At 36.8% G+C, this 26,357-nt stretch overlaps 1 protein-coding gene across 2 annotated transcripts in view; it reads left to right on the forward strand.

Annotated features, from left to right (window-relative positions):
- The window catches only part of LOC148946883 (uncharacterized), a 63,039-nt gene that overhangs the window by 18,988 nt on the left and 17,694 nt on the right, over positions 1-26,357 (forward strand). For both annotated transcript variants that reach the window (XM_089096694.1, XM_089096696.1), the window contains exons 6-11: positions 2,007-2,152; positions 3,578-3,712; positions 10,903-11,079; positions 11,955-12,194; positions 22,580-22,825; positions 25,030-25,313. In XM_089096694.1, the coding sequence (XP_088952820.1) occupies positions 2,007-2,152; positions 3,578-3,712; positions 10,903-11,079; positions 11,955-12,194; positions 22,580-22,825; positions 25,030-25,313 (1,228 nt within the window). The remainder of the gene's footprint in view (positions 1-2,006; positions 2,153-3,577; positions 3,713-10,902; positions 11,080-11,954; positions 12,195-22,579; positions 22,826-25,029; positions 25,314-26,357) is intronic.

Genomic DNA, 26,357 nt, shown 5'->3' on the forward strand with positions numbered 1-26,357 from the left:
CACTCTTATCACCTTTGTTATACAGTGGTTTAATTAATGTTTTCCTAAAATCGCTAGGCACTTCCTCTTTTTCAAAAATCATATTCATAATATTCAATAACTTATTTACTATAAATAGTGCATTTAATGAAAGAATATTTATCCAAAAAGGCGGATATCATATACATTGATCAGATACTCCAATTGTTAAAACGATGTAACATATAATTTCTAAGATGACAGTGGTCTAACAATCGATTCTTTATTAAATTTATATGTCTAAATTTCCATTTTTTTTTATGAAACTAAACGTATATTAATTTTCACAAAGTTTTTAACCCCTCATGGCAAACGGTGATCCTGATCGCAGACTTATTCTTATTTGCATGCACCCTCTCAATGGCGGAAATAGAGCCTAAATTTCTTACCCTCAAATGCATCAGAAGCAAAAAAAAGTACACCCTACACCCACTATCAAAAGACGTCAATCCCTCGTTTTTGTGGTTGACCACGATATAACAGACAACACGATTCCTTCCACTGTCTCACAGTTCTTAAGACGATTGTTTTTCAGTGTAAAACGACGTTGCAGTTATTAGTCCGTCAAAAATTTCCGAAGTGGTGTATCTCATGAAGATTTTTTATTTTCAAAAGAAAACTAATGCTATATGCTTTGATCCTTCCTTTTGCAATTGCTTTTTCTTACTTGCTCTTTTATTCTTCTGCTATTATTTTTTTTTATCTTTGAAGATATTATTCGTGCTTGTGCTATGTTGTGACTGCTGAGTCATATGCTAGTTATTTCAACGTGTTAGATTAATGTATTAGAAAATCGCCGTTTTTTCTTCCCGCTAATTTTTATTATTTATTTCTTTTACCATCATCGTTGCATGGAAGCCTATCAATGAAGAAAATTTTCAACTTTTTAGAAGAAAATATTTCAGTATGTTTTTTTGCTTGAGAATGGATATGAACAATGAGAAAAAATGCAGAGTAAATTAACGTATATATTACTACAGCTGCTAACAACTCATCCCAGCACATAGCCACATAAGGCAAAAACAGTGCAAAGCCATGCGAGTTTCTTTGCTATGTTTAACCCAAGCTTTGCTACTCCTAGAGGGAGAAGGCATTGTAACTAACCAATTTGAACCACAACCTTAGAGTTATACGTCGGCATTTAGGTTGTACGCAATTGTAAACATTAAGTAGTAGATAGTTCATAATGGATTGGATACACAACTTACAAGCGTTTTTCATATTTGAAGGAAAATGTCAGCTATTTATTCTGCAATTTAAGAGAGAAATTATTTAGAGAAAACTTTTAACAAGTCCCAAGCAAAATAAATATAAATATTTTTGTTAAAAAAAGAAATAAAAGAAATAGCTACAAAATAAATATCAGTGAATAAAACCAACAGCAGGCACACCGCAAATAAGCACTATATATTACAAAACAAATGAAAAGAGTAAATATAATTAGTTGTGATGGAATATTGCCGAAAGCATACTATAATGGGGCTTATATGCACTGGAATTAACCTTTTTTTTGTGCTTCTTCACTTTTCTATGGAACGGTTTCAAGTTTGTAATGTTAGCCTTCCACCTAAGTTTACTTATAATAATGTAACATCTCAAAATTATAAATCAATTCTAACTGCTTTTATTAATCATTTTTAACTGTGGAGAGCTTTGATTGTTTACCTATAAGCCGCAAGGGCTAATATATGTTCAAATAACTGTTGGCAGTTTTTCTGGACCATTCGAAATGATTTGAAAACTGCATGCGGGACAAGTTGCCAAATAGAATTGTTAAATATAATTCCAATAGACCTAAAAATCGAGCAATTAGAACTTCGTCACGGTCTCTTTTTTTTTCTTTTCAGAGTTTTTGGATTTTTTGGAACGTTATCTTTATCTTTGATGATTAATAGATATTTGATAAACATTGATGATGCTATGCATATAGAAAGATTCAAGCACATTATTTTGTCGGGTTGGAAACCTTCATAACTTTTGTCTTTTAGTTTTTGTGCTTGGAAAGAAGTATGAATATGATTTTGACTCATGGATGACTTCTGGAATTCCTGAAATTGCTCCACAGTACTCTGGATTTAGCCTCAAGGGAATTTTAGTCGTTGAACCTATCGATGATGCGAGCGTTGAATTTACAGTAAGCCTTTTGTTTGTACAGTTACCCCCTCCCCCTTAGATTTTGCTATTAAATAATTAGAAACAATTGATTATTAAGGGAAGACTTGAGAAGAATCTTGACTGATTAGAAAATTTTTAGAAAATATGAAAAAAACGAAGAGAGAAGAAAAAACATCGACAAAAAGTCCTCAGTCCGGAAAAAAACACTCCTGTAAAAGCTTAACAATAATTTAACTATTTGTATTTGTGATTCAGCCCTTAAATTAATTGGCTGGTGACATTCTTGAATTTGGCGTCACTTATAGATTTTCAAGAATTGACCAATAGTAAATCGGCTAAATAGAGAAAGAAGCCAAAGAGAAAAATATTTAGCATTACTGTTTTAAATTTGGATAGCTGTAATAAGCCTCCTCCAAAGTTTATCCGACCACCCTCTCCGTAAAAACCATACATGCCCCAGGGTTATAACTTACAATAATTGCCCCCTGGCTCTGGGGCTTTGTGTCAACCCTGGAGGCACCGTTATATGATGCTTGGAGTATTTTGAACAAAATAGCTATCTCAAAATATCGATTGGATGAATCTATGGAAAAAAGGGCGTGGGGGGAGAGAGCTAGTTGCCCTCTGATCACTTTTGACTCATGAAAAGGTAACTAGAACTTTAAATTTTCAATCAAATGAGTTTTCTCCAAACTTTATACAACCACCCCTTCCTTAAAAACCGTAAATGTCCCCGGGGCATATCTTACAACCCTTACCCTCGGTCTCTGGGGGGTTGTGTCAACCCCAGAGGTATTATTTCATGATCTTTGAACTTTTTTTTTTTTAATGCCTATCTTAAAATTTAGACCGGGTGCATTTGAGAAAAAGAAGGCGTGGGGAGGGGAGCTTGTTGCTTTCCGATGACTTTTGACTCTTAAAAGGGAACTAGAACTTTCAATATCCAATCAATTAAGCCTCCTCCAAAGTTTATATGACCACCCCTTCCATAAAAACCTTTTTATGTCCTAGGGGCGTAACTTACTACCCTTGCTCCCGGACTCTAGGGGTTGTGTCAACCCTGGAGGTATTGTTATATCATATTTGGACTATTTTGAACAAAACGGCTATCTTAATATTCTAATCGGATGCATTTGGTGAAAAGAGGGCGTGGAAGGGGGGCCTTGTTGTCCTCCCACCACTTTGACTCTTCAAAAGAGCACTAGAACTCCCGATCTCCAATCGAAAGAGCACCTCCGAAGTTTTTACGACCACCCCTTCCATGTGAAGTGCCCCTGGAAAACAGAATAAATGAAATAATAAAGTCTTCTGAAGCCTTCTGACCTTTACTATAGGCAACGGTATAGCATTGTCTCTGATGTAGGAAAGAGATTTGGAATATTTCGTAATCAACTCGATTTTCTTTTATATTCAAAATAGATTTGTAAACTCATAATTTTTTCAGCTGACCAAAATTGAAGCCAAATCGTTCAATGAGAAAATAGAAGGAGATGTGGATCCAAAGATGGGCAAGTCAATTGAAATTGAGGATAAATCAAGGTTGCAGCAGACAGTCACCCTGTCGTATAGTGATGGAAAGGTAAGATGACTTTTTTTTTATCTTGTTTGTTTAAACAGTTTGAAAATTACAGAGAAAAATTTTTGTTATTCGTTGAATATCGTTGAAATTTTGAAACATAATGAAAAAAGTACTTTGTACGCATTCAAGTGCTATTAATCAATTAAGACAAGATTAGGAAGAGGTAGAAAAAAGAAACCTTATAAGGAAAAATCCATCCCTCTCCTGACTAAACTAAGTTCTGAGCTCTGAGTTCTTTTACCTTACAATAAATTTAAATCAACAGAAACCACTTCAAACATGATCTTTCCTTAGGAAAGAAGAGGAGAGAAAATAATTGCAACAAAAAATATCAATACCCATCCCAGCTCCTGTCGCCAAGCTAAAAACTCCTAAAAATCACAAGCTAGGCAGGGATAGTGCGTAACTTCATCGACTCAAATAAATATCCAAATACAATCCAGAGACACCAACTACAGGGGAAACTGAAAAAAGAAAAACAGAAAAAGCACTCAGTTATTAGCTCGAAATTCTCTAACGTTCTTTTTGAAGACACCAAACGATTGGCACCTTCATGCAGACTCTCGGAATGAGTTCCAGATCATTTTATAGGCTATCAGGGGGTTGAAATCAGACCATAATGAGGGAGTCTGGGGAATCTGTAAGTTGGTAGCAGACTAAGATAATAAGTCGATTGATCAAAAATGGAAGATATACGTATTTTTACATAAATTAGCAGGAAGGTTGCCATGCAACTGTAGGAAAGTGAAAGCACACAAAATAAAGACAGAAAATAAAGAGATTTCAAATCAGCAAGGGTTTAAATAAAGAACGGTTAGTTTCCTGAGTAAAAGTCCTTGCTTTGTCATAAAGTTTTAAAAGTGGCTTCAGTGACGAGGACTAGTTCAGTGTTACTAAAAAAATTAAATAATAAAAAAAAAATCAAAAAAAAAAAAAATCGAAAAGCCAAGTTAAAATTTACAATATTTGAAATAGTTATCGTGAATTGAAGAGAAACCAGAAACTCTAAAATCATGAAACGAAGGCAAGGATTAAGGACATAAGAGAAAGCAACTGTATTAAAAAGAGAACCCAAAATACCATGATAGTATATATCATGTAGCCGTGTTTTTGATTCAAATGACTTGGTAGCTGGTTCTTGAATATAAAACTAGAATTTTGTTTTTATCTTGACTGAAGGCACAACAAGGCAACCCAAGATAAAAAGGAGCACCAGAAACTGGAAATGAAACATTTCTATTACTATATTGTTTAAAGCTGGTAATTATGATTAATGGGAATTTTTGACATTTTCTAATGCTAAGAGAAAGGCCTTCGCCTTTAAGTAGACTAGAAAGAGAATTAAAGTTCTTAGTAAGACTGGCTTTAGAGCAACTCAGTAAAATAATATCATGAACATATGCAATAAAAGACACATTCCACGCCATAGAAATAAGGGATGTATATAAAGAACAACGACGGTCTGACAAACATGCATTAAAATATAAATGGTAAGACTCCACCTTGTCTCGCTCTACGGCCAATAGGAATTGGAGTTAGAAAAATGCTACCCTAGGGTCCCGAATACCCTGATTTAGGAACTCATGGGACTACGCTTATAATGCACACTACAGTGTAAATATTAAATGGAAGCCAATCCCTTTATTGTACTTAACAAGTGCAGCCTGAACCCCTGAAGCCAATTGTTATCAATGGGTATAGGATGTAAACTGTTAAAAAGAACTCTGTATCTTATCAAACAAAGACAACCGTCATGGAGATCCTTTGGTTCCTAAAGAGATAAACTTACTATTATTAGCCTACACAATGAAAGAGTCGCTATAACCGAAGATATGCGGAGTGGCAATAATAGATGGGGATTTAAAATTTCTTTTTTAAGGGACTGACAACAAGTCACTGAATTCAGTTTTTATTGGCTATGGAGTCGGGTGCTGCCTGAAATCGATGTCCAGAAAATTTTAAATGTTTAGTGGTGCACCTAAATGCAATTAGATCATTGGCATACGCAAATGTTCAGAAATCCCGTAAAAAGAGTAACACAAGAAGGAAAAAAATAATAAAAAATACGAACACAAATTTGAGTGTATTGTGTTTCTAAATACTATTAAAAACGAATTTAAACAGACTTTGTCAAGTTAGAACGGCTCTTACAGGGGGATGTATCAAGAATAGTAAACTGATCTTTGTTTGATTAATTGCTTCAACTTTGTTAAAAAGCCTCAGAATTCTATGCCTTAACAAATATGTGCCTTAATCTTTATGAGAAAAACATAGAACCAGGGCCATATCCAGGATTTTGTAGGGGGTGTCTTACACAAGGATTTTTTGTGTTTGGGGGGGGGGGTTTCACAAAAAAAAACTCAAAAACACATAATCAGAATCAGAATCATTTTAATGAAAACAGCTGTCATAGACACATTTAAAAAAATGCACTAAAAGGCGCTGTTTTTTACATGAAAACTTTTTTACATGAAAACACTTCTCTACATTTTATTAAGAGCACTTGTAAAAAAAGGAACAAAGGAGTTACTAAGTCTATTTGTGCGGCACGAGACGGGCATAACTTTGCTTTTGCTTCTGGTATTTGCGCGGACAGGCATTTTAGGTGGTAATATTGTCCTATGTACAGGACTAGACAATAAAAACTGGCCAAAACGAATCATCAGCTGAAAACGGTGATCACGAAGGCTTAGTATTTCAAGTGACTTTAGAGCGGAGCTGTAATCTACATATTTGTCGCAAAGAATGATCTTTACAGCTCGTTTCTGGATCCCCTCCAAATCATCACTTAAGTAATCTATGTGATGAACTTGTGGGCCCCAGACGGGATACGCATATTCAAGGATGGGTTGAATAAAAGTGAGGTATGCTGTTTTCAGCTGATACACTGGAAAACCTAGGCGGCGCATCACCACCAGTGTCCGCATAGCATAATGTCCCTTCTTAACCAGCTCTTGTACATGAATAGAGAACGAACAGTCCACACTAAAGGTGACGCCCAAGATAGTCACGCACGAAGCAGAAGGGAACAAAGTCGCGGGGTAGGTAAAATTACGTTTAAGTGGGTTTAACCTCAAAACCTTTGATTTATTCTCATTAATTTGAAGACTGTTCGCAGTACACTGTGATTTAAACTGATCAAAAAAATTTGGGTGGAACTGGGCTACAGCTTGCGAATCCTTTGCGTGGTATTTAAGAAGCACAGACAAATCATCGACGAATTTAAAACGATCGTCAAAGTCAGAAAGCACATAGTTGATAACAGCCAGGAAAAGAAGAGCTGCTAATATGGTACCTTGTGGGGCGCCACATGTAATTTCCACCCTTTCCGATTCAATATCACCGGGAAAAAGGGCGTACACTTTTTGATACCTGTGACGTAAGAAATCAACTACTAATTGGAGGATGTGCTTACGGGCCCCCATTGACTTGAGATTCTGGGCGGCAAGAGGGTGCTTAATCAAATCAAATGCCTTTCGGTAGTCTACCAGAAGTAAATCTACAAACGAGCTTCCAAACTCCAACCATTCAACTACTAGGTGATAAAGCCGTACTAAATAAACAGACGTGCTGCATCCCTTCAAGCAACCATACTGGAAGGGGTCAAGTGACGGTGAAATGTCCGTGAGTTCACGATATATGAAAGATTCTGCAACTTTAGCAAAGTTTGGTGTGACCGAAATAGGTCTTAACTGATCACATGTCTTAGGTCCTTTAACTTTGGGTATTACGCGAACATAGGCTCGCTTCCAAGCATCGGGAAAGGTTTGTTCACTGAAGCACTGATTGATGATCGATGTCAATGGTTTGGCTAAAAACAAGGCATATTCGCGAATAAGTTTGACCGGCAACTCACCAGGGTAGGAAGAGCAATTCGGTTTTAGTTTTTTAAGTTATTTAAAAACAGCAAATTCGGTAAACTGTTTTATTTCGTCAGTTTCACAATCGACTGAGAGATCAACCAGTTCGGCCTCTGTAATTGAGGGGTAGGTGGTACAAATGCCAGCAAAGAACTCGTTTAAATCTGATGCGTTCATTTGAGATCCATCAGGCTTCGGTATTCTTAGCTCACTGTTAACTGACGTGCCAGTCATTTGTTTCACTGTGGAATGCTACTTTCGACAGCTACTTTAGACAAGGAGTACTACTTTTTTACGAACCTAATTTCTTCGCTTCAAACGATTGACGGCCACGATTCGATTTCTAAGTTTCGCCGCCGCGGCTATTTGTCCGGAACTGTGCAGCTTGCACCTCATCTTGATCATTTGTTTGAGATCGCTTGTGATCCATGGCTTATCGGACTCACTTACCACTACAACTTTAGTGGGAAAAAACTTGTGAAACATCTCTAACAGAAGAGAGTTAAACTGCTGAACTTTGCTATTCAGGTTTACTATATAACACAGGTCGTCGAAGCAGTAAGTCCCGATCAACAGACCGAAATTACAGATTTATTGAATGTTAAGCGGACGAATAGTCACTTTGGCTCTTGTGGGGTTCAGGTGCTTGTCGTTGGTTTGCCATAGATTTACATAAGGATATTAACTGTGGAGATGATCTAGCGACCGAGGTGAATAATAATTGTCTCTCCTGTTTGTAAAAATTTGGTTTAGAGTACCGCACCTCTAATGCGTAGCACTAGTAATTACCTGATTCAGATCAAGGGCAATGGATACCCATAATCTGTTCGTCTGGTTAAAATTGCCAGCTCTTATGAAGCCAGGCATGGGCACGACGAAGTTTATCGATGTAGGTCTGTAAGTAGCTGATAAGCTCTTTCCTATTTTTTGCACTCTCTGGGTAATACACAGATGCAATTATCAAACATGAGAACTTTTTTGATAGTTTGGATTGCTTGCACTCTACCCATCTTGACCTGAATCGGTTGGTATATTTAACAGCTTATATGAAATGTCATTACGAATATAGATAACAACGCCACCACCTTTTCTACTCAAGTCTCTATCACGGCGAGTGTTGAAATAGCTAGTGTAGCCTTTTATTCTACCCATTTCATCAGTGATATCCCAGCATTCGGTGACTGCAGCAACAGGAACAGTCACTCCTCTCAGCAGTATCTCCATCTCGTCAACTTTATTTGTTAAGGATCGGGTATTACACAGAATGAAATTCGGAAGCTTTGCCTGAGCTGATAACTGTTCAGGACGTAATATCGGGGGAAGTTCATCAGAGGAACATGGTAATATCGGCTGCAGCTGTAATGGAGAAAGAGTGGGAGGAATTTCGTACCTTTGCAAACATCTTATTTTCACAAGAGTCCTTGGTTCACATACAGCCGTCCTCCGGTCAGAAAGACGTTCCTCAGAAACATGAACGGGTATGGCCGTCTGTCTGTTTCGCCGCCCGCCTCTCTTTCCACGCCGTATACGCCTTTTTTTATGCACCACAAGCAGGGAGTCCTCTGGTGGCCGTTTGAGTAATCCAAAAAGCCACAGACTGACAAATGTAAATGGCGTTGTAGTCAGTTGAAATGAATTAAGTCTTCTTAAACATTCTTTTTTATAGGTAAAAGTCATTATGATTGCACTTAGTAAAGCTAGGGAGGCCGATTCTTTGAAAGAATGCACCATCAAAAACAATTGAGAACTCCACACAAACAAGCTAAACTAGAGTTTAGCAGCACCATCTATATGAATCAAACTTAGATGGCGCTGTAGTAAGTTGAAATGAATTAAGTCTTCTTAAACATTCTTTTTGATAGGTAAAAGTCATTAAGATTGCACTTAGCAAAGCTAGGGAGGCCAATTCTTTGAAAAAAATGCACCATCAAAAACAGTTGAGAACTCCACACAAACAAGCTAAACTAGAGTGGCGCAAAAGCAGCTGTAATAGCACTAGCAGCACCATCTATAAAACATTTATTTATAAAAGTTTTTTTACGTTTTTACGAGTCAGGCAAACTTTTCGGGGGGGGGGGGTTCAAACCCCCTAACTCCCACTTGATACGGCCTTGCATAGAACACATGAAATTTAGTAATTTTGGGCAATAGAAAATTTATACAATTTGATATAGAAATTTGAGATGATGCTTGAAAAGTACCACACAACAATACTCAAATGTCGTTTATTTTTGCTAATATTTCCTGAAAAAGAGTTTCCAGAATGGACCTTGGAGGAGAATAATTTCTCCCGTAACGGTTATCATTTTTAGCCTCTCCGTTTTGCCCAGTAATAGCGGATGCAACAGAAAAGAACAAACTATTCTAATGGGAAAAAGGGCATATCTGAAGTTGTTGCAATGTGAATGAAAGAATGCATAACTAAGCAATATCTGCACATTAAGGTATGTAGATGACGGGGGCAGTAGGAGTATCCCCCAAGTTAGGTTCATAGGACCTACCCTCCCTCTTCCTCAGAAGAATTGAAACATTTGGTTTCAAAATGTTTTTTTTCTGTTGTGATGTAAGAATTTCTTGTTATTGCATGTATGACTTATTTACTGAGGGACTAAATCTCTTCTTGGTGTAGCCTTGGATGTGCTTTTGTTTGTATGATTTGATTCATAAAAAGTACCTGGTGAAAAACAAGATTGTAGACGAGGCAGGAAAAAAAATTGGAAAGAGTAGTTGCTTTTGGGAGCTCGCCGGTGTTGGTTGCTTGGCTTAGATGTGAGTACAAATAAATTGTTCCTTTTGAGTCTCATGATGTAAATTTACCTTGTTTCTACCGAGTGACATTGAATTTCGCTGTAATAATTTAAATACTATGGAACATTTTGTTTGCTAACATATTAGTTATTAGTTAGTTTATCTTAATATCATAAAATTGTTTTTTCAGTATGAAGATTATACAAAAATTGTACTTATATTACAAGTTATAAATCTGTTTTGATTTTCTTGTTAAAACGATACATTTAAAACCAAAAACATAATTCTTTTCAAAATAAAACATTTGCTCTTTTTTAACATTTGCTCTTGTATTGTGTCCACTTTATCTCAAGTCTTAGGTACGGGCTATTTTTATCACTTCTCCTTATACTTATTTATCTTCCTATATGTATTTATTAACCGGCAGAGTTTGATGTCTGCACGCTACTCTGACTCTTATTAATTCTCCAGACTGTTTAAACCGGTTAGAGTGACCCCATTAGAATATTCTGATCCTCCCCTAATGCTTCGACTTGTGTGTAACCATAAACATGTATTGTATACTAGTGTTTGTTTTGATAGGTAATTGGGCTGACATCTAGTCAAGAAAACACTTACCCTTGGATTGTAAACATTCATAAATCTGTTGCATCTCAGCTTCAGTTCCAATGGTCATCAGAATCGGAAGAATTAAAGCAGAACTGGATGGTCAAAGCAAGTGCTTTGTTTGAAAATAATGCTGTGTATAATGTTCGTGAGGTAATATAGTTTTTTTTTTCTGTCGTTTTCTGTTTTTCTAATATTTAGAATAGGTACAACAAATTTCATTTAAAAAGAAATTTCTAGCTATTTAAATTTTAAAAGGGAAAATATAATCTTACAATTTTTTAGTGTTTTATTGCCATTTAAACAATTGCACACAGGATAGGCGTGTACGCAAAAGAGAAGACAGATCTGAGCTTATTCATCCTGAATATCGCGATTTTTACGAGCTTTTCTAGCATATTTCTTTAGTTTTATGAAATTTGTCCATTTTGTTGTTTTAACCTATTTGCCTCCCTCCATTATCTGGCACCTCTGAAAAGAAATTCTGCCATGGGGGCGTGATACCCATGACATCAAGATGTATGCTTGATTGGAGGGGAAAATTCTGGAAATTAGCAAGCTAAAAAAAAGAGACTAAACAAGTATAAGTTGATGGTAAAATCGAGTTTCAAAAATGTTAGTTTTATTGTATAGTGACACCCGGTATAGTGAGGAAAAGTGATGCAAGCTTTTTTCGTAGACCAAGTATAAAGCTTCTTGTTTTGTCTATTATTTCTAGTCATGTTTGTAGGGGCCTATGTTTTTATTTTTGGGGTTTGTATCTAGTGAGTACAATTGATCAATTTCATAGAAACAGATATGTGATAGTCATAGAAAAAGTTCTGTGGTCATGCTGCATTTCTTATGTCATTTTGTTTTGTGCCACCAAACGGCCATAGTTATGTCAGACTGGGGATTATCGGTATAACGCAATTCCATAAGAATGTCGTAACAGTTGAGAAATTGTGATGTCTATGAACATAAGTAACTTTATTTAACCGTATAAATAGCATAGTACTATACCATTGTGAATGTTCATATTTTTTAAGGAATCAGTAACTGGTGACTGTGAAGTCTGGTACGAAATATCGAAGGTTCCTTCTGAGAGACTTGAAACCAGTCCGTCTACTGTTCCACTCAAATCGGCTTGTCCTCCAAAATCAGAAGTGTTCGAAATTGTGAAGACAAAGAATTTTGATAAGTGCAAAAAAGTTGCAAACTTCAATATTATGTCCCCTGTTGGAATGAAATGCAAGCCTTCGACGTCTGGATGTGGTACCACTGCTCAAGTAATTTTTCTGTTACTTTTGATTAATATAATTAAATTTCTTGCAGGGCTGCAACCACGTCCGATTTTCTCCACCGATTTCCAATGTTCTGCCACCAAGTCAGAAATGTGACCATATCAAGAGTGGCCACAAATTTAGAGAAAAGTTAGATCTTTCTCTTTCTTAGGCGCACTACCTGAAATAGACCAGAAATCGACGTTTTCACTCAAGAAAGATGAACAAGACCACTTTTCTGTCTTTTCTTATGATTAATTTAGAAAAAAACTTTCCGAAAAAGAAGTTTTGTAAAGAAAAGTAAAGGCCATAATAAACTTAGGATCAGAAGAAATAGAAACCTACAATAAATTAAATAAAAAAAGACCAGACATAACTATTGAAGAATAAATAAAACCATAAATGAAAAGAAACTAAATAAAAAAACCATAGCAGAAAAACATACAACAGATGCTGATATAAATGAAAAAGTGAATCTTAACAGGATTGAACCTTAATTTGAATACGTAAATAAAACCTCAAACGATAACAAGATATATCACTATTGAAGAGTAAATGATGTTAGAAACGAACAGAAACGGAATAAATAATCATAGCAAACAAACAATCAATAGTTACTAATATAAATGAGTAAATCAATCTTAAAAGGAGTGAAACTGAAGTTGAATATGCAAATCCAGTTTGAAACGAACAAAAATCTCTACAAAGAAGAGTTTGGTTTTTGCCTCCTTCTTTCACTGTAAAAGTCTAAAGCCTACTGCGTCATTGGTGCTTTACTGAAAACTATGTGTGTCTTGAACAGCCTTAGAAACTACAAATAAAATCAAAATGAATGTTTGATATATAATGCTATTAATTGTTGAAAGACCATCCGTTCAAGATTTTATTTCACTGTAATTTTATTTTCATTTTCAATGCTGCAATAACTGGAAAAGAAAATATTTGTAATATAATTCGCTTTCAGTGAAGCGCTACTGACTCAGTAGGCTTCAGACTTATGCAGTTTGAGAAGGGGGCAAAATCCAAACTATTGTTTGCAGTGAAACTATGTTTCTCTTCAGTATTTTTGGGAAGAACAATCAAAATTAAACTGAATATTTGATGCGTAATAATATTAAGTACTCAAAACTCGTCAGTTCAAGATTTAACTTGGCTTTAATTTTTATGTATATTTTCAATGTTGTAAAAAATACAAAAAACAATATTTGCAATGTAATTTATTTACACTGAAGCACCGGTGACGCAGGAGGTTTTAGACCTTTACAGTGAAAGAAGGAGGCAAAATCCAAAATCTTCTTTGTAGAGATTTTTGTTCGTTTCAGGCTAGATTTGCATATTCAATTTAAGTTTCACTCGTTTTAAGATTTATTTACTCATTTATTTTAGTAACTATTGTTTGTTTGTTTGCTATGATGGTTTATTTTTGAATTTCTTTTAGTTAGTTTTGGGTTTCACTTATGCCTCAATAGCAAATATTTTGTTCGTTTTAAGCTTGATTTGCCTATTCAACTTAAACTTTACTCGTTTTGAGGTTTATTTATTCAATTATATTAGTACCTGTTGCATGTTTTTTGGCTGTGATTGTTTATTTAATTTCTGGTCGTTTTGAGTTTGGGTTAGTGTAGGTTTCTATTTCTTCTGATCTTAAGTTTCATATGGCCTTTAATTTTGATTAAAAAACTTCTTTTTCGGAAAGTTTTTTTTTTAAATTAATTTCTGTCCGTTTTTGATTGCCAAAGTTTCAAGTTTTTCAAAATTCCCTAAAATATTTCTTTTTATTCCAAAATAAATTAGCAGTTTTGTTAAGAAGTAATACATTAAACTGAGGATTGGATACATAATGATATTAATTCCTGAAAGCTCACCAGCTCAAGATTTTCTTTCACCCAGGCCGAATTTAAAGCTATGACGCCTCTGGGCCCAAGTGTTTTTCCGCTCCGTTTTGCAAGATATTCGGAGAAATCCCCAAAACTTTGGGAATAGTAAAATTTTCATTGGATGTATTTGAGGGAAAGGGGTGGGGGGGGGGGGGGGGGTTGATCACTTTTGACGACTCATAAAGAGGTAACTAGAACTCTAATTTCTAATCACATGATCCCTCTCTGAAGTTAATTCGACCTCTTACATAAAACTTTATATTCACTTGGGGCAAAGATTACATCACTTGCCCCCAGGCTCTAAGGGGATATGTCGACCCCGGAGTTTTTGCTATTTGATCTTTAAACTATTTTGAACAAAATTGGTATCTCAAAATGTTTATTGGATACATTTGGGGAAAGAGGGCCTTGTGGGGGGGGGGGGAGAGGCTAGTTACCCTCCAATCACTTTTGACTCTTAAGAATGGCACTAGAAATTCTGATTTACAATCGAATAAGCCCCCTCCGAAGTTTATACGACCATCCCATCCATAAAAACCTTATATGCCCCCAGGGCACATTTTACAACACTTGCCCCCAGATAATGGGGGGAGGGGCTGTTTTTTCCCTGGAGTTTTTGTTATATCATCTTTGGTCTATTTTAAACTAAATGCCTTGTAAAAAATTTGATTGGACACATTTGGGGAAAAGAAGGTTTTCCCCTAATAGATCACTTTGGAAATTTCCCCATTGGATCACTTTTGACTCTTAAAAAGTCAACTAGAGCTTTCAATTTCTAATAACCTGATATGCCCCCGCGGCATAAGTTACAACCCTTCCCCGGGTTCGGGGGGGGGGTGTTATGTTGACAACGAAGCTTGTGTTGTCTTATCGTTGAACTATTTCAAACAAACTGGCTATCTCAAAATTTTCGTGTGATACATTTGGGGAAAAGAGGGTGTTTGTGTCTGGGGGGAGGGGCTGATGCCCTACGTTAACTTTTGGTTCATAAAAAGGTAACTAGAACTTTCAATTTCCAATCAAATGAATCACATTCGAAGTTTATATGACCACCCCTTACATAAAAACCTTACACGCCTCCGGGGCATAACTTAAAACACTTACCACCGGGCTCTGGGGGGTTGTGTCGACCCCCTAGTTTTGTTATCTGCTGTTTGAACTATTTTTAAAAAATGGCTATCTCGAAATTTGTACCAGATGGATTTGGGGAAAAAGCTGAGCGGGGGGGGGGGCTACTTGCGCTCAGATATCTTTTAACTCTTAAAAAGTGAATTAGAACTTTCAATTCCTAATCAAATTAGCAACCTTCGAAATTTATACGACTACTCCTGCCATAAAAACCTTATACGCCTCAGGGGCATAACTTAAAACCCTTGTCCCTGGGCTCTGGGGGTTGTGTCAACCGCGGATTTTTTTTTATCTGATGTTTGAAGTATTTAAAAAAAATGGCTATCTCAAAATTTGTATCGGATGGGTTTGGGGAAAAAAGTGCTAGGGTGGAGGGGGGGAGGGCTAGTTGCCATCGGCTCTCTTTTGAATCTTAAAAAGTGAACTAGAACTTTCAATTTCCAATCAAATGAGCCTTCTCCGACGTTTATACCAGCACCCCTTCGATAAGGACCATATGTACCCCCAGAGCATAACTTACAACACCTCCCCGGGCCCTGGGGGGTTGCGTCGACACCGGAGTTTTTCTTATCTGACCTTTGAACTTTTTTTAACATAATGGGTATCTCAAAATTTTTATCGGATGGGTTTGGGGAAATAAAAGCGTGGAGGGGCTAGTCTCGGGTCTCTTTTGACTCTTAAATATTGAACTAGAACTTCCAATTTCCAATCAAATGAACCCTCTCTTAAGTTTATACGAGCACCCCTTTCATAAGAACCATATATGCTCCATGGACATAGCTTCCAACACCTGTCCCGGGCCCTGGGGGTTTGTATCGACACTGGAGTTTTTGTTATCTGACCTTTGAACTATTAAAAAAAAAAATGACTATCTCAAAATTTGTATCGGATGGATTTGGGGAAAAAAGGGTGTGGGGGAGACTAGTTGCCCTCCAATCTCTTTTGACTCTTAAAAAGTGAACTAGAAGTTTCAATTTCCAATCAAATGAGCCCTCTCTGTAGTTTATACGAGCATCCCATCCATAAGAACCACATGTGCCCCCAGGGCATAACTTACTACGCCTGCCCCCGGGTCCTGGGGGTTGTATTGACACCAGAGTTTTTGTTACCTAACCTTTGAACTATTTTTAACAAAATGGCTATCTCAAAATTTTATCGGATGCATTTAGGGAAAAAGGGGCGTGGGGGGGGGGGGCTAGTTGCCGTCAAATCTATTTTGACTCTTAAAAACTGAACTAGAACCTTCAATTTCCAATCAAATGAGCCCCTCTGAAGTTTACACGAGCATCCCTTTAATAACCACCATATATGCCCCCAGTGCATAACTTTCAACGCCTGCCTACTGACCCTGAGGGATTTTATCGACCCCGGAGTTTTTGTTATAAGATCTTTAAACTATTTAAAAAAAAAATGGCTCTCTCAAAGTTCTTATCGGATGGGTTTGAGGAAAATAGGGCGTGGAAGGGGGGGGTCTATTTTCCCTCCGATTTCTTTTGTCCCTTAAAAAGTGAACTAGAAGTTTCAATTTCCAATCAAATGAGCCCTCTCTGAAGTTCATACGAGCATCCCTTCCATAAGAACCATATATGGCCCCAGAGTATAACTTACAACGCCTGCCCCTGGGCCCTGGGGGTTGTGTCGACAAAGGAGTTTTTCTTATCTGACCTTTGAACTATTTTTAACAAAATGGTTATCTCAAAATTTTTATCGGATAGGCTTTGGGAAAAAGGGTGTGTGGGGGGGGGGGGTCGAGTTGCCCTTGGATCCCTTTTGACTCATAAAAAGCGAACTAGATCTTTCAATGTCCAATCAAATTAGCCCACTCTGAAGTTTACACGAGCGTCCTTTTCATAAGAACGATATACGCCCCCAAGACATAACTTAAAACGCCTGCCCCGTGCCCTGGGGGTTGCGTCGACAAAGGAGTTTTTCTTATGTGACCTTTAAACTATTTTTAACACAAGGGCTATCTCAAAATTTTTATCGGATGGGTTTGGAAAAAAAGGGCGTGGGGGGGGGGCTAGTTGCCTTTGGATCTCTTTTGACTCTAAAAAGCGAACTTGAACTTTCAATGTCCAATCAAATGAGCCCTCTGAAGGTTATACGAGCATCCCTTTCATAAGAACCATATACGCCCCCAGGACAAAACTTACAACGCCTGCCCCCCGGGCCCTGTGGGGTTGTGTCGACACTGGAATTTTTGTTACCTGACTTTTGAACTATTTTTAACAAAATGGCTATCTCAAAATTTTATCGGATGCATTTGGGGGAAAGGGGAGGGGGGGCTAGTTGCCCTCCCATCGCTTTTGACTCTTAAAAACTGAACTAGAACCTTCGATTTCCAACCAAATGAGCCCCCTCTGAAGCTTACACGAGCATTTGTTTTATAACAACCATATATGCCCCCAGTGCATAACTTACAACGCCTGCCTACGCGCCCTGAGGGATTTTATCGGCCCCGGAGTTTTCGTTATAAGATTTTTGAACTATTTTTTAAAAAAATGGCTCTCTCAAAGTTCATATCGGATGGGTTTGAGGAAAATAGGGTGTGGAAGGGGGAGAGGTTAGTTGCCCTCCGATCTCTTTTGACTCTTAAAAAGCGAACGAGAAATTTCAATTTCTAATCAAATGAGTCCTCTTTGAAGTTTATACGAGCAACTCTTCCATAAGAACCATATATGTCCCCAGAGCATAATTTACAAAGCCTGCCCCTGGCCCTGGGGGTTGCATCGACACAAGAGTTGGTCTTATCTGACCTTTAAACTATTTTTAACAAAATGGCTATCTCAAAATTTTGATCGGATGGGTCTGGGGAAAAAAGTGTATGGGGGGGGGGGCTAGTTGCCCTTGGGTCTCATTTGACTCATAAAATTGAACTAGATCTTTCAATTTCCAATCATATGAGCCCTCTCTGAAGTTTATACGAGTATCCTTTTCATAAGAACGATATTCGCTCTCAAGACATAACTTACAACGCCTGCCCCGGGCCCTGGGGGTTGTGTCGACACAGGAGTTTTTCCTATGTGACCTTTGAACTATTTTTAACGAAATGGCTATCTCAAAATTTTTATCGGATGGGTTTGGGGGAAGAAGGGCTCGGGGGGGGGGGGGGGCTAGTTGCCCTCGGATTTCTTTTGACTCTTAAAAAGCGAACTTGAACTTTCAATGTCCATTCAAATAAGCCCTCTTTGAAGTTTATACGAGCATCCCTCTCATAAGAATCATATACGCCCCCAGGAAATAACTCACAACGCCGGCCCCCCGGGCCCTGGAGGGTCGTGTTGACACCAGAGTTTTCTTATCTAATTTTTGAACTAATTTAAAAAAAAAATGTTTATCCCAAAATTTGTATCGGATGGGCTTGGGGAAAAAAGGACCTGGGGAGGGGGGCTAGTTGCCCTCACATCTCTTTTTACTCTTAAAAAGTGAAAAAGAACTTTCAATTTCCAATCAAATTAGCCCTCTATGAAGTTTATACGAGCATCCTTTTCATAAGAAAGATATTTGCCCTCAAGACATAACTTGCAATGTGTGTCCCCGGCCCTGGGGGGTTGTATCGACACCGGACTTTTTCTTACCTGACCTTTGAATTATTTTTAACAAAATGGCTATCTTATAATTTTTATCGGATGGGTTTGGGAAAAAAGGCTTGGGGATGGGCTAGTTGTCCTTGGATCTCTTTTGACTCTTAAAAACTGAACTATAACTTTCAATTTCCAATCAAATGAGCCCTCTCTGAAGTTTATAAGAGCACCCCTTTCATAAGAAATATATATGCCCCCAGGGCATAACTTACAACGCCTGCCCCTTGGCCTTGGGGGATTGTGATGACGCAGGAGTTTTTGTTATATGATCTTTGAACTATTTTTAAGAAAATGGCTATTTAAAATTTTTATCGGATGTATTTCGGAAAAAAAAGGCGTGGGTGGGGGCTAGTTGCCCTCCGATCACTTTTGACTTTTAAAAAGGGCACTAGAACTTCCGATTTCCAATTGAATGAGCCCCCTCCGAAGTTTATGTGACGACCCCTTCCATATGAAGTGCCTCTCGGAAAAATAAATAAATAATATATAAATAATAAAACATCGACCGTATGGCCTTTACTACAGGCAACGCTACAGCGTTGCCTCTGACTATCTAACACTAGGACTGAATATCTTTTTTGTCTTTCTTTCTTTCTTTCTGTTCGTCAATCCTGACAGATGTCGTCCCTTCAGGGTTTTTTTAAGTGTTTTCGAAGTCGGCCTCCAATAGATCTTAGATACTCAGTGCCAGAATGATCATGTGCAATGGAACGGAAAGATTTTGAAACCGCAAGGGCTCTGATAAGGTTTCCATGTCTAGATAAAGCACATCTAGATGCGGAAAACGTGAAGAAAGTATAAGAAGAGCATAAGAAACAACCAGCAGGAGAGAGATTTAAAAAGGTGGAAGAAGAGAAAATAATAGCCGGTAAGAAAGCTAAGCTACAAGAGCTAAAAAAGAACCTTCTAGATGAAGAGAAAGATAGTCATTATAAAAACAAAGTTAGGGAGAAGCTAGTTAAGGAGGCTAACAGGAGAATCCAAAACGCCATTTAGAATAAAAACTTGACTGAAAAAGGCCTATCTAGAGTCCATCTAAAAAAAATTTGAAATGAAAAAACGAAGAAACGAAGAAAAGAAACGAAGCCTTGCAAAGAGATATTGACAGGATAAAGTTCTAACTCATATATACGCTTTGTAGAAAATCATGGAATAAGTAGTGGTTTTCACAAAAATAAATAACGATCATTTTTGTAATATTACTCGAACTTGTTCATTTTTGTTGCTTGTGTGGGTTTTTTGCTAATAGAGTTTTGTAAATAAACTAAGAAAACTGAAAAAAATATGATAAGTTACTATGTTGCTGATGAAAGGATTTTGGCTAAACGTCTCTCCCTGAAGCAAAGCTAGGAGCTACTGCTAAATGTCATCTGACGTACTGAACTTAGTTTTTTCTTTGGCAAAAAGTGCCTTATCGAGTCAGTTTCTTGCGTACCTGGTCATTGTCAGGATTTCCGACCATGAAATTAAAAAAGTTAGATTTTTTTCAATTCTTTTTTTTTTGCAGAGATTCTGCGTTTGTTATATTTAGCTTTCATATTTAGATGTAACTTATTTTTCCAGGAAAACTCGGCAAGAAACCAAATAGAAGAAAAAATAACACAAAAAATCTAGTTAAAAGGACAGGATTGAGTCACAACAGTAAGGGTTACTGAGTAAAGATTGGCGTGTCTCCGGTGTATGTTTTCCCCAGACCACTTCGTATGGAAGGGGTGGTCATATAAAATTGTGAGGAGAATACTTTGATCGGAAATTGAAGTTTAGGGGCTAGAAGTAATTAGATTGCAACCAGCAACCTTCTGTACCCTTTTTGGTGTTGGGCACTCCTGTAACCCTCCATAGATTGGGTAAAAATTTTGTGATAGCTCTCCTGCTCCAAATAGTAGTAAGTTCAATAAATAGGTGAACTTACTCGGAGGTTGACACCACCCATCGAGCTGTAGGGATAAGAGCGCTAAATCCTACAGGTTGCCCATTGTTCTCAGATAAGTTTTCAAGGAGGCACACTTGTGCCTCTTCAGCCCCCTCTGACTTTATCTTCATGTGGGAAAGTGGGCCGGAAGTTTCGACCCTCCCACCACAGCCCCCCTTTAACGTTGTCCGATTGGGCTGATCGGACGAGTGAGTGATGAGTTGTCATTGCCAAATTCTCTGAAGATTTAAAAAAAAATGCCATTGAAACAGTTTCATTCGTGTTGGTACGACCAACTGATTGCAGGCTACAGGACTTAAAAAACCTTAACAAAATAGGCTGCAAAAGCGGGGGGTTTGGGGGCGGCAGCCCCCCTTCTGTACCTCATAATCCCTGTACGTTTTAAGGTTCGAACTTGTGACTCACTGAATACATAACTATACCTGGCACAGAGACAAGTTTGTATTTATAACTGTAACAGACTGAGTTGTCATTGCCAGATTCTCTGAAGATTTAAAAAAATGCCATTGAAACAGTTTCATTCGTGTTGGTACGACCAACTGATTGCCGGCTACAGGATTTAAAAAATCTTAACAAAAGAGGCTGCGAAAGCGGGGGGTTTGGGGGACGGCAGCCCCCCAACTGTACCTCCTAATCCCTGTACGTTTTAAGGTTCGAACTTGTGACTCAGCCTCTTTAACTCTTTAGAAAACGTAGTTTTTTTCAAATGATATATAACAAGGGCGGAAATGTTTGGTCTTGGGTGTCCAATCTGCTTGAAACTTTCAGAATTCTTTGCGTATTACGTATTTTTCTAATTTGGGCTACTTTTAGTGGTCGCTCGCCCTCTTTTAGGTTGTGGCTACAGCTACAACCATGATCACTACCTTTGGAATAACTACTGGAAACCATTTTTGCCCCACCAATTACCTTCATTGCTTAAGCTGAAAATAACTTTCAGGCCCACCTGGAAGCGTTGCATCTGGCATGATACCTAATATGCCGATCGATTTTGTTTTCAAAACAAGGAACTTCCTTGACGAGGCATCTATAGAAAGGGTTCATTCAACCTCCTAGCCTTAATAAAGTCCAACTAACGTTGAAAATGACATCAAAACTGCCATTTCTGCGGACAAAACTACCATTTTGATCACCAATTCGTGGTCATCTGGCAAGCTGCTAGCACAGGTGAAAAAAGCTATTGACGCAAATTTATCGTTTGGCAGTTGTTAGAGTACCGTGAGTCTGAGGCTGTAGAAAAGGTGATGAAGTCCATAGTCATAGAATAGCATAGGAAACCTTTGCAATGCATTTCCACTCTTTACCCTATGACCATCCAATTGCCAGCTAGTGTCGAGTCAGGGGTAACGCTCTAATGATGATTAAGTAAAGAAATGTTTCCCTCTCATGTATAAAGTTTTATTGCCATTTCAAGGGTCAAAAGTAATTGGAGGGCTCCCGAATACAGGGTCTGACAAAGAGCCAATAAAATTTTAAAGTTTATTTTAAGCCCATCGGAAAAAAGTTTTTTGGCCATATTTTTGGCCAGGTTTTTAGAGAAGGAGACATAACAAAGGATTATAATATTGGATTCAAATTTAAGTTTTACTCAAAACTGAGTATGCAGTCGGAATTTTCTATCGCTTGAAGTTTTGGAAGCAAAGGGGTCAAGACTATTGATTAGAAGTGACTTCCAAAGCATGCTTTGGAAGTGAAGTTGGGATATTCAGAAAATACAGAAGTTAATAAATATGAAAAGATATTCTACTTAGCAAATTCAAGATTACTCTAAAATGGATTTAGATTTGATATTAATTTGATGTTAACTTTTAATTTGATGTTATATCATAATCCTAAACATGTTTACGATTTATGTTGTTTCATTTGTAGCGGACATCGACTACGCGCATATTAGCATGTGGCCCGATCTCGCGTTCAGGAATGACTATTCAAAAAGTAACAACAATTGAAAAAGTCATAATAGATCCTTATGGACATGATACAGAAGGACTTGAGGGGACAAGTTTACTAAGACTTACACTGACATCTGTTCAAGAAGCTACTGGAAGACACTCACGCTCGTTTGGTGGTTTTAGAGGAGATCCATCTGTTACGTCATTAGTCTACAGTTACATGGTAAGTACAATTGAGTTAAGTGTGTAAGTAAAGAAAAAAAACCATTTAAAGATAATTGAAAGGCTTGTTGTGACAATTTTGCCATTCCGCATGAGTATTTGAAGTGGTAGCATTCTAAATACTAGCCTTGTCGGAAAGCCTGACCGTAATGACACAAAAAGCATGAGCATGACATAAAATGACTAAACGTACTAAAAATGACACATAAACACCACCCAAAAATGACTTAAATGACACAAAGAAAAAGCATAAAAAATCAGCAAAGTAATCAAGACACCATCATTATAGGTTCTTCATCTTAAGTTTTTTCCTTTTTTTTTGCTCGATAAAATTACTTAAAAGAATGTTTAACATCTTATTTTATGTTTAACATCATATAAGGAAGTTTATTTAGTGTTTTTTTTTTCCATTAAGGATTTTGCGCACATAAGTTACAACTTTAGGGTTGGATCTTGGTGATATTTATTGTAGTTTTAAAATATAAACCCAAGCATGAAATTACAGTGTGGATCATGCATGCAAAAGTCACTATTAGCTAAGCAGATGAATCGTGTTCAGAATATTTTGCTCAACAATATTTTCATTGAATCCACCACATCATCCTCTGTTTAGGTCTGAAATTAAATTTTGAACTAAAACACTGTTCGAATTTAAACAATTTTCAACAAAGTTGAGGATGTTGTGGCAGAGGTCCCATTGAAATATTACTTGGAAAAAACATCTGAAAGCCTGAAAATACATGGATGAATTGAGCCAAAAGGCCATTTTTCTTGTATTCAATCAGACCGGTTTCAGACCGTAAACAAACTAAATAAAAATACAGTTCTCCCACATTATAGAGCGATTTTAATACTTAAAACAGACTTAAATTAGCTTAGCTAACAGCTCAAGCTCAATGTGGAAGTGCTTTTTATAAGTGAAGAAATGAAACCTATTACAAGAGGAAATAAAACGTACATTTGCGTCCAACTTAAAACAAACGAGAAGTCATTATAAATAAGTTTTGTGTTGCCATCAACTCAAACATCAAAATGGTAGATTGTCATTCTCTCTTTACTGAAAACAAAATGTATTTTGAACAGCTATTCCCTGAAAAAATGAACAAAATCAAGTTTTGGCTTATAACAACAAAACATAGTGAACTATATTTCAGTATACATGATAATGTTCCAACTAATCAAATTTTACTGTTTTTAGAACGCACTAATTCCTTCAGCGTTTTGTCACTTCTAAACCTATGTCTATCAAATATAGAATATTTTATTAACTTATGAAACTTTCAAAAACATCCATTGATGATATTTGAAGCAATCTATAGAGTTATACAATGAATAATAAAGTCAAACTTAGAACAAACAGGAATACCACAAATATGAGTGGGGTGGTAGCCCCTTTAAAGCCGTCTTAATTATAAAGTGTTACTTTTGCTTTGATATAGTAAAGATTTAAATCTAAAAGCTAGAAAAAAACTAATCAATATCCAAAGGGGAAAACTCTCAATAAAAAAAAAAATAATGTAAAATTTTTTTTTTTATTGTTTTAAGAGAACCTGTATGTGTGAGTGTGAGCGTGGGTGTGTATTTTTCTCGAAAATGGCTGAAATTTTATCTGAAAATTTGCATACTAGCATTTTCTGGTGTGAAAAAACGATTTAGGTCACAATTTTAGGAAAGTTCGTTCCCCCTACCAGCCTCCTTATTTTTTTTTTCATAAATCGTTCTGGCTGATATTAGCTGACCGAACCAACTTTTACCTTCAAGGTTGATTTTATCTGTTTAGGGCTGATTATATCCGATTATTCTAACTGTCAATCTGATGGTTGACAGTCGGTATAACCAAGATGATTTAATAATAATCACTTCGTTAGTATTCTTATTTTGTTTTGTTGATTTTCCAGTATGAAAAAGCAGTTCAGTTTCCAGGGTGTTCCTGTTATAACTCCATAGATATATTTAATTTCTTAATCCAGTGATTGCGTGATTGAGTAAAAATCCAGCCATTGCGTAAAAAACAAAAATTTAAACTTATCTATGATGATCCTTAGTTTATTTACCCTCAGCCATATAAAATACTTTTTTTACGTTCAATCGGTGCTTTCTTAATTTATAAAAATATTTCTGTGTATTTGTTTTGTATTTATTTCTACATATTTTCATGTACGTTCTATATATTGAAACATATTTATTTTTATTTATTTTTTATAGGGTGGCCAAGCACCTGAAGGCAAGGCTTTGCCCCAACCTTCTCTTAAAGAATCTACATTCTCTTTAATATTTCGAAGTCTGAATCTTGGTAAGAAGATTGCGCCCATGCTTGAAACAATAGTATTGGATTTACAAAGCACAGAATTTGAATCGAGCCCTTCTTCCAAATTTATTTCTGATAGAATGGGTGGTCTACGCAGAATTATATCCTATATGGGCTATGAAGAATTAAATGAATCAATTGAAAATATCCTAAGCTCTACTAGTGAGGGTAGTATTTCAAGGTAAGCCTGTTACAAAGTCATTGGTGTAACGTGTTTGGCATCCATTCAATAGATAATGTTATATTCAATCTTAAAAAAGAAAATAGCTAAAATAATGATAAATATACATTATTAAAAGAACGATAACTGTATATGTGTAATTTTTTTTCTCGAAAATGGCACTACATTTTTTTTCTCGAACTTGGCATACTAACATTTCCGGTCGGAAATAACGATCTAGATAGATAAGGATTTTCGGAAAATTTGTTCCCCCTATCAGCGGCCTTAATATATTTTTCATAAGTCGCCTGCTGACTGATATTAGAGACCCAACCAACGGAACCAACCGTCAATTGAAGCTTGACAGTTGGTTTTTGGCAGCGAATTTGTATGAAACAAACCTAGGGACAAATATAGGGGCTTAAAAAATATAGAAGGGCTACTCTTGTCACACAATAAAAAGATAATTCTTATTTAGTAGTAACTCTAACAAAAAGGTAATAAATACGAAGAAAAATATTTTCCCCTCAAAATCTGCACGAGATATTTGCTCAAGTGGCAAACAGTGAAGTGAAAAAATGAGTTAGAAAAATGATTTCTACAATTTTTCAAATTCAATTCCTTGGAACGGCGATCATTAGATCGCCGAAAATATGGAAGGACGAAATTAAATAGACTATGATAAAATTAACCTTCATATGCATATTGAAGAGTAAGAGAGAAAAAGAGATTCAGAGAGAGGGGGAGATAGAGACAAAGGGAACCAGAAAGGGAGAAAATACCGCTACTCTACCACTGTAAATATTAACTCCTTAACTCCTTTTAGACATTAGACCACTAGATGTTTCTTTGCGTTATATTTACGGCTTACCAGATGGACAAGAAGGGAATAAAGCGAACACCCAAAATTGCTACTTTGAGGATACTTTAATCACTAATTTCACAGTTCTCAGAATCAAAAGGCTTTAATCTGTCAAAACCATTATAATGGAGTGATTTGTCATTTGATAATGCACTCAAGCTGGACTCGGATGGTTCAGAATAATCTAGATCTAACTGAAGCCT

Source organism: Artemia sp. Qi Xiang Cuo, chromosome 11, assembly GCF_049724085.1.
Source record: "Artemia sp. Qi Xiang Cuo chromosome 11, ASM4972408v1, whole genome shotgun sequence".
Lineage (NCBI taxonomy): Eukaryota > Metazoa > Arthropoda > Branchiopoda > Anostraca > Artemiidae > Artemia > Artemia sp. Qi Xiang Cuo.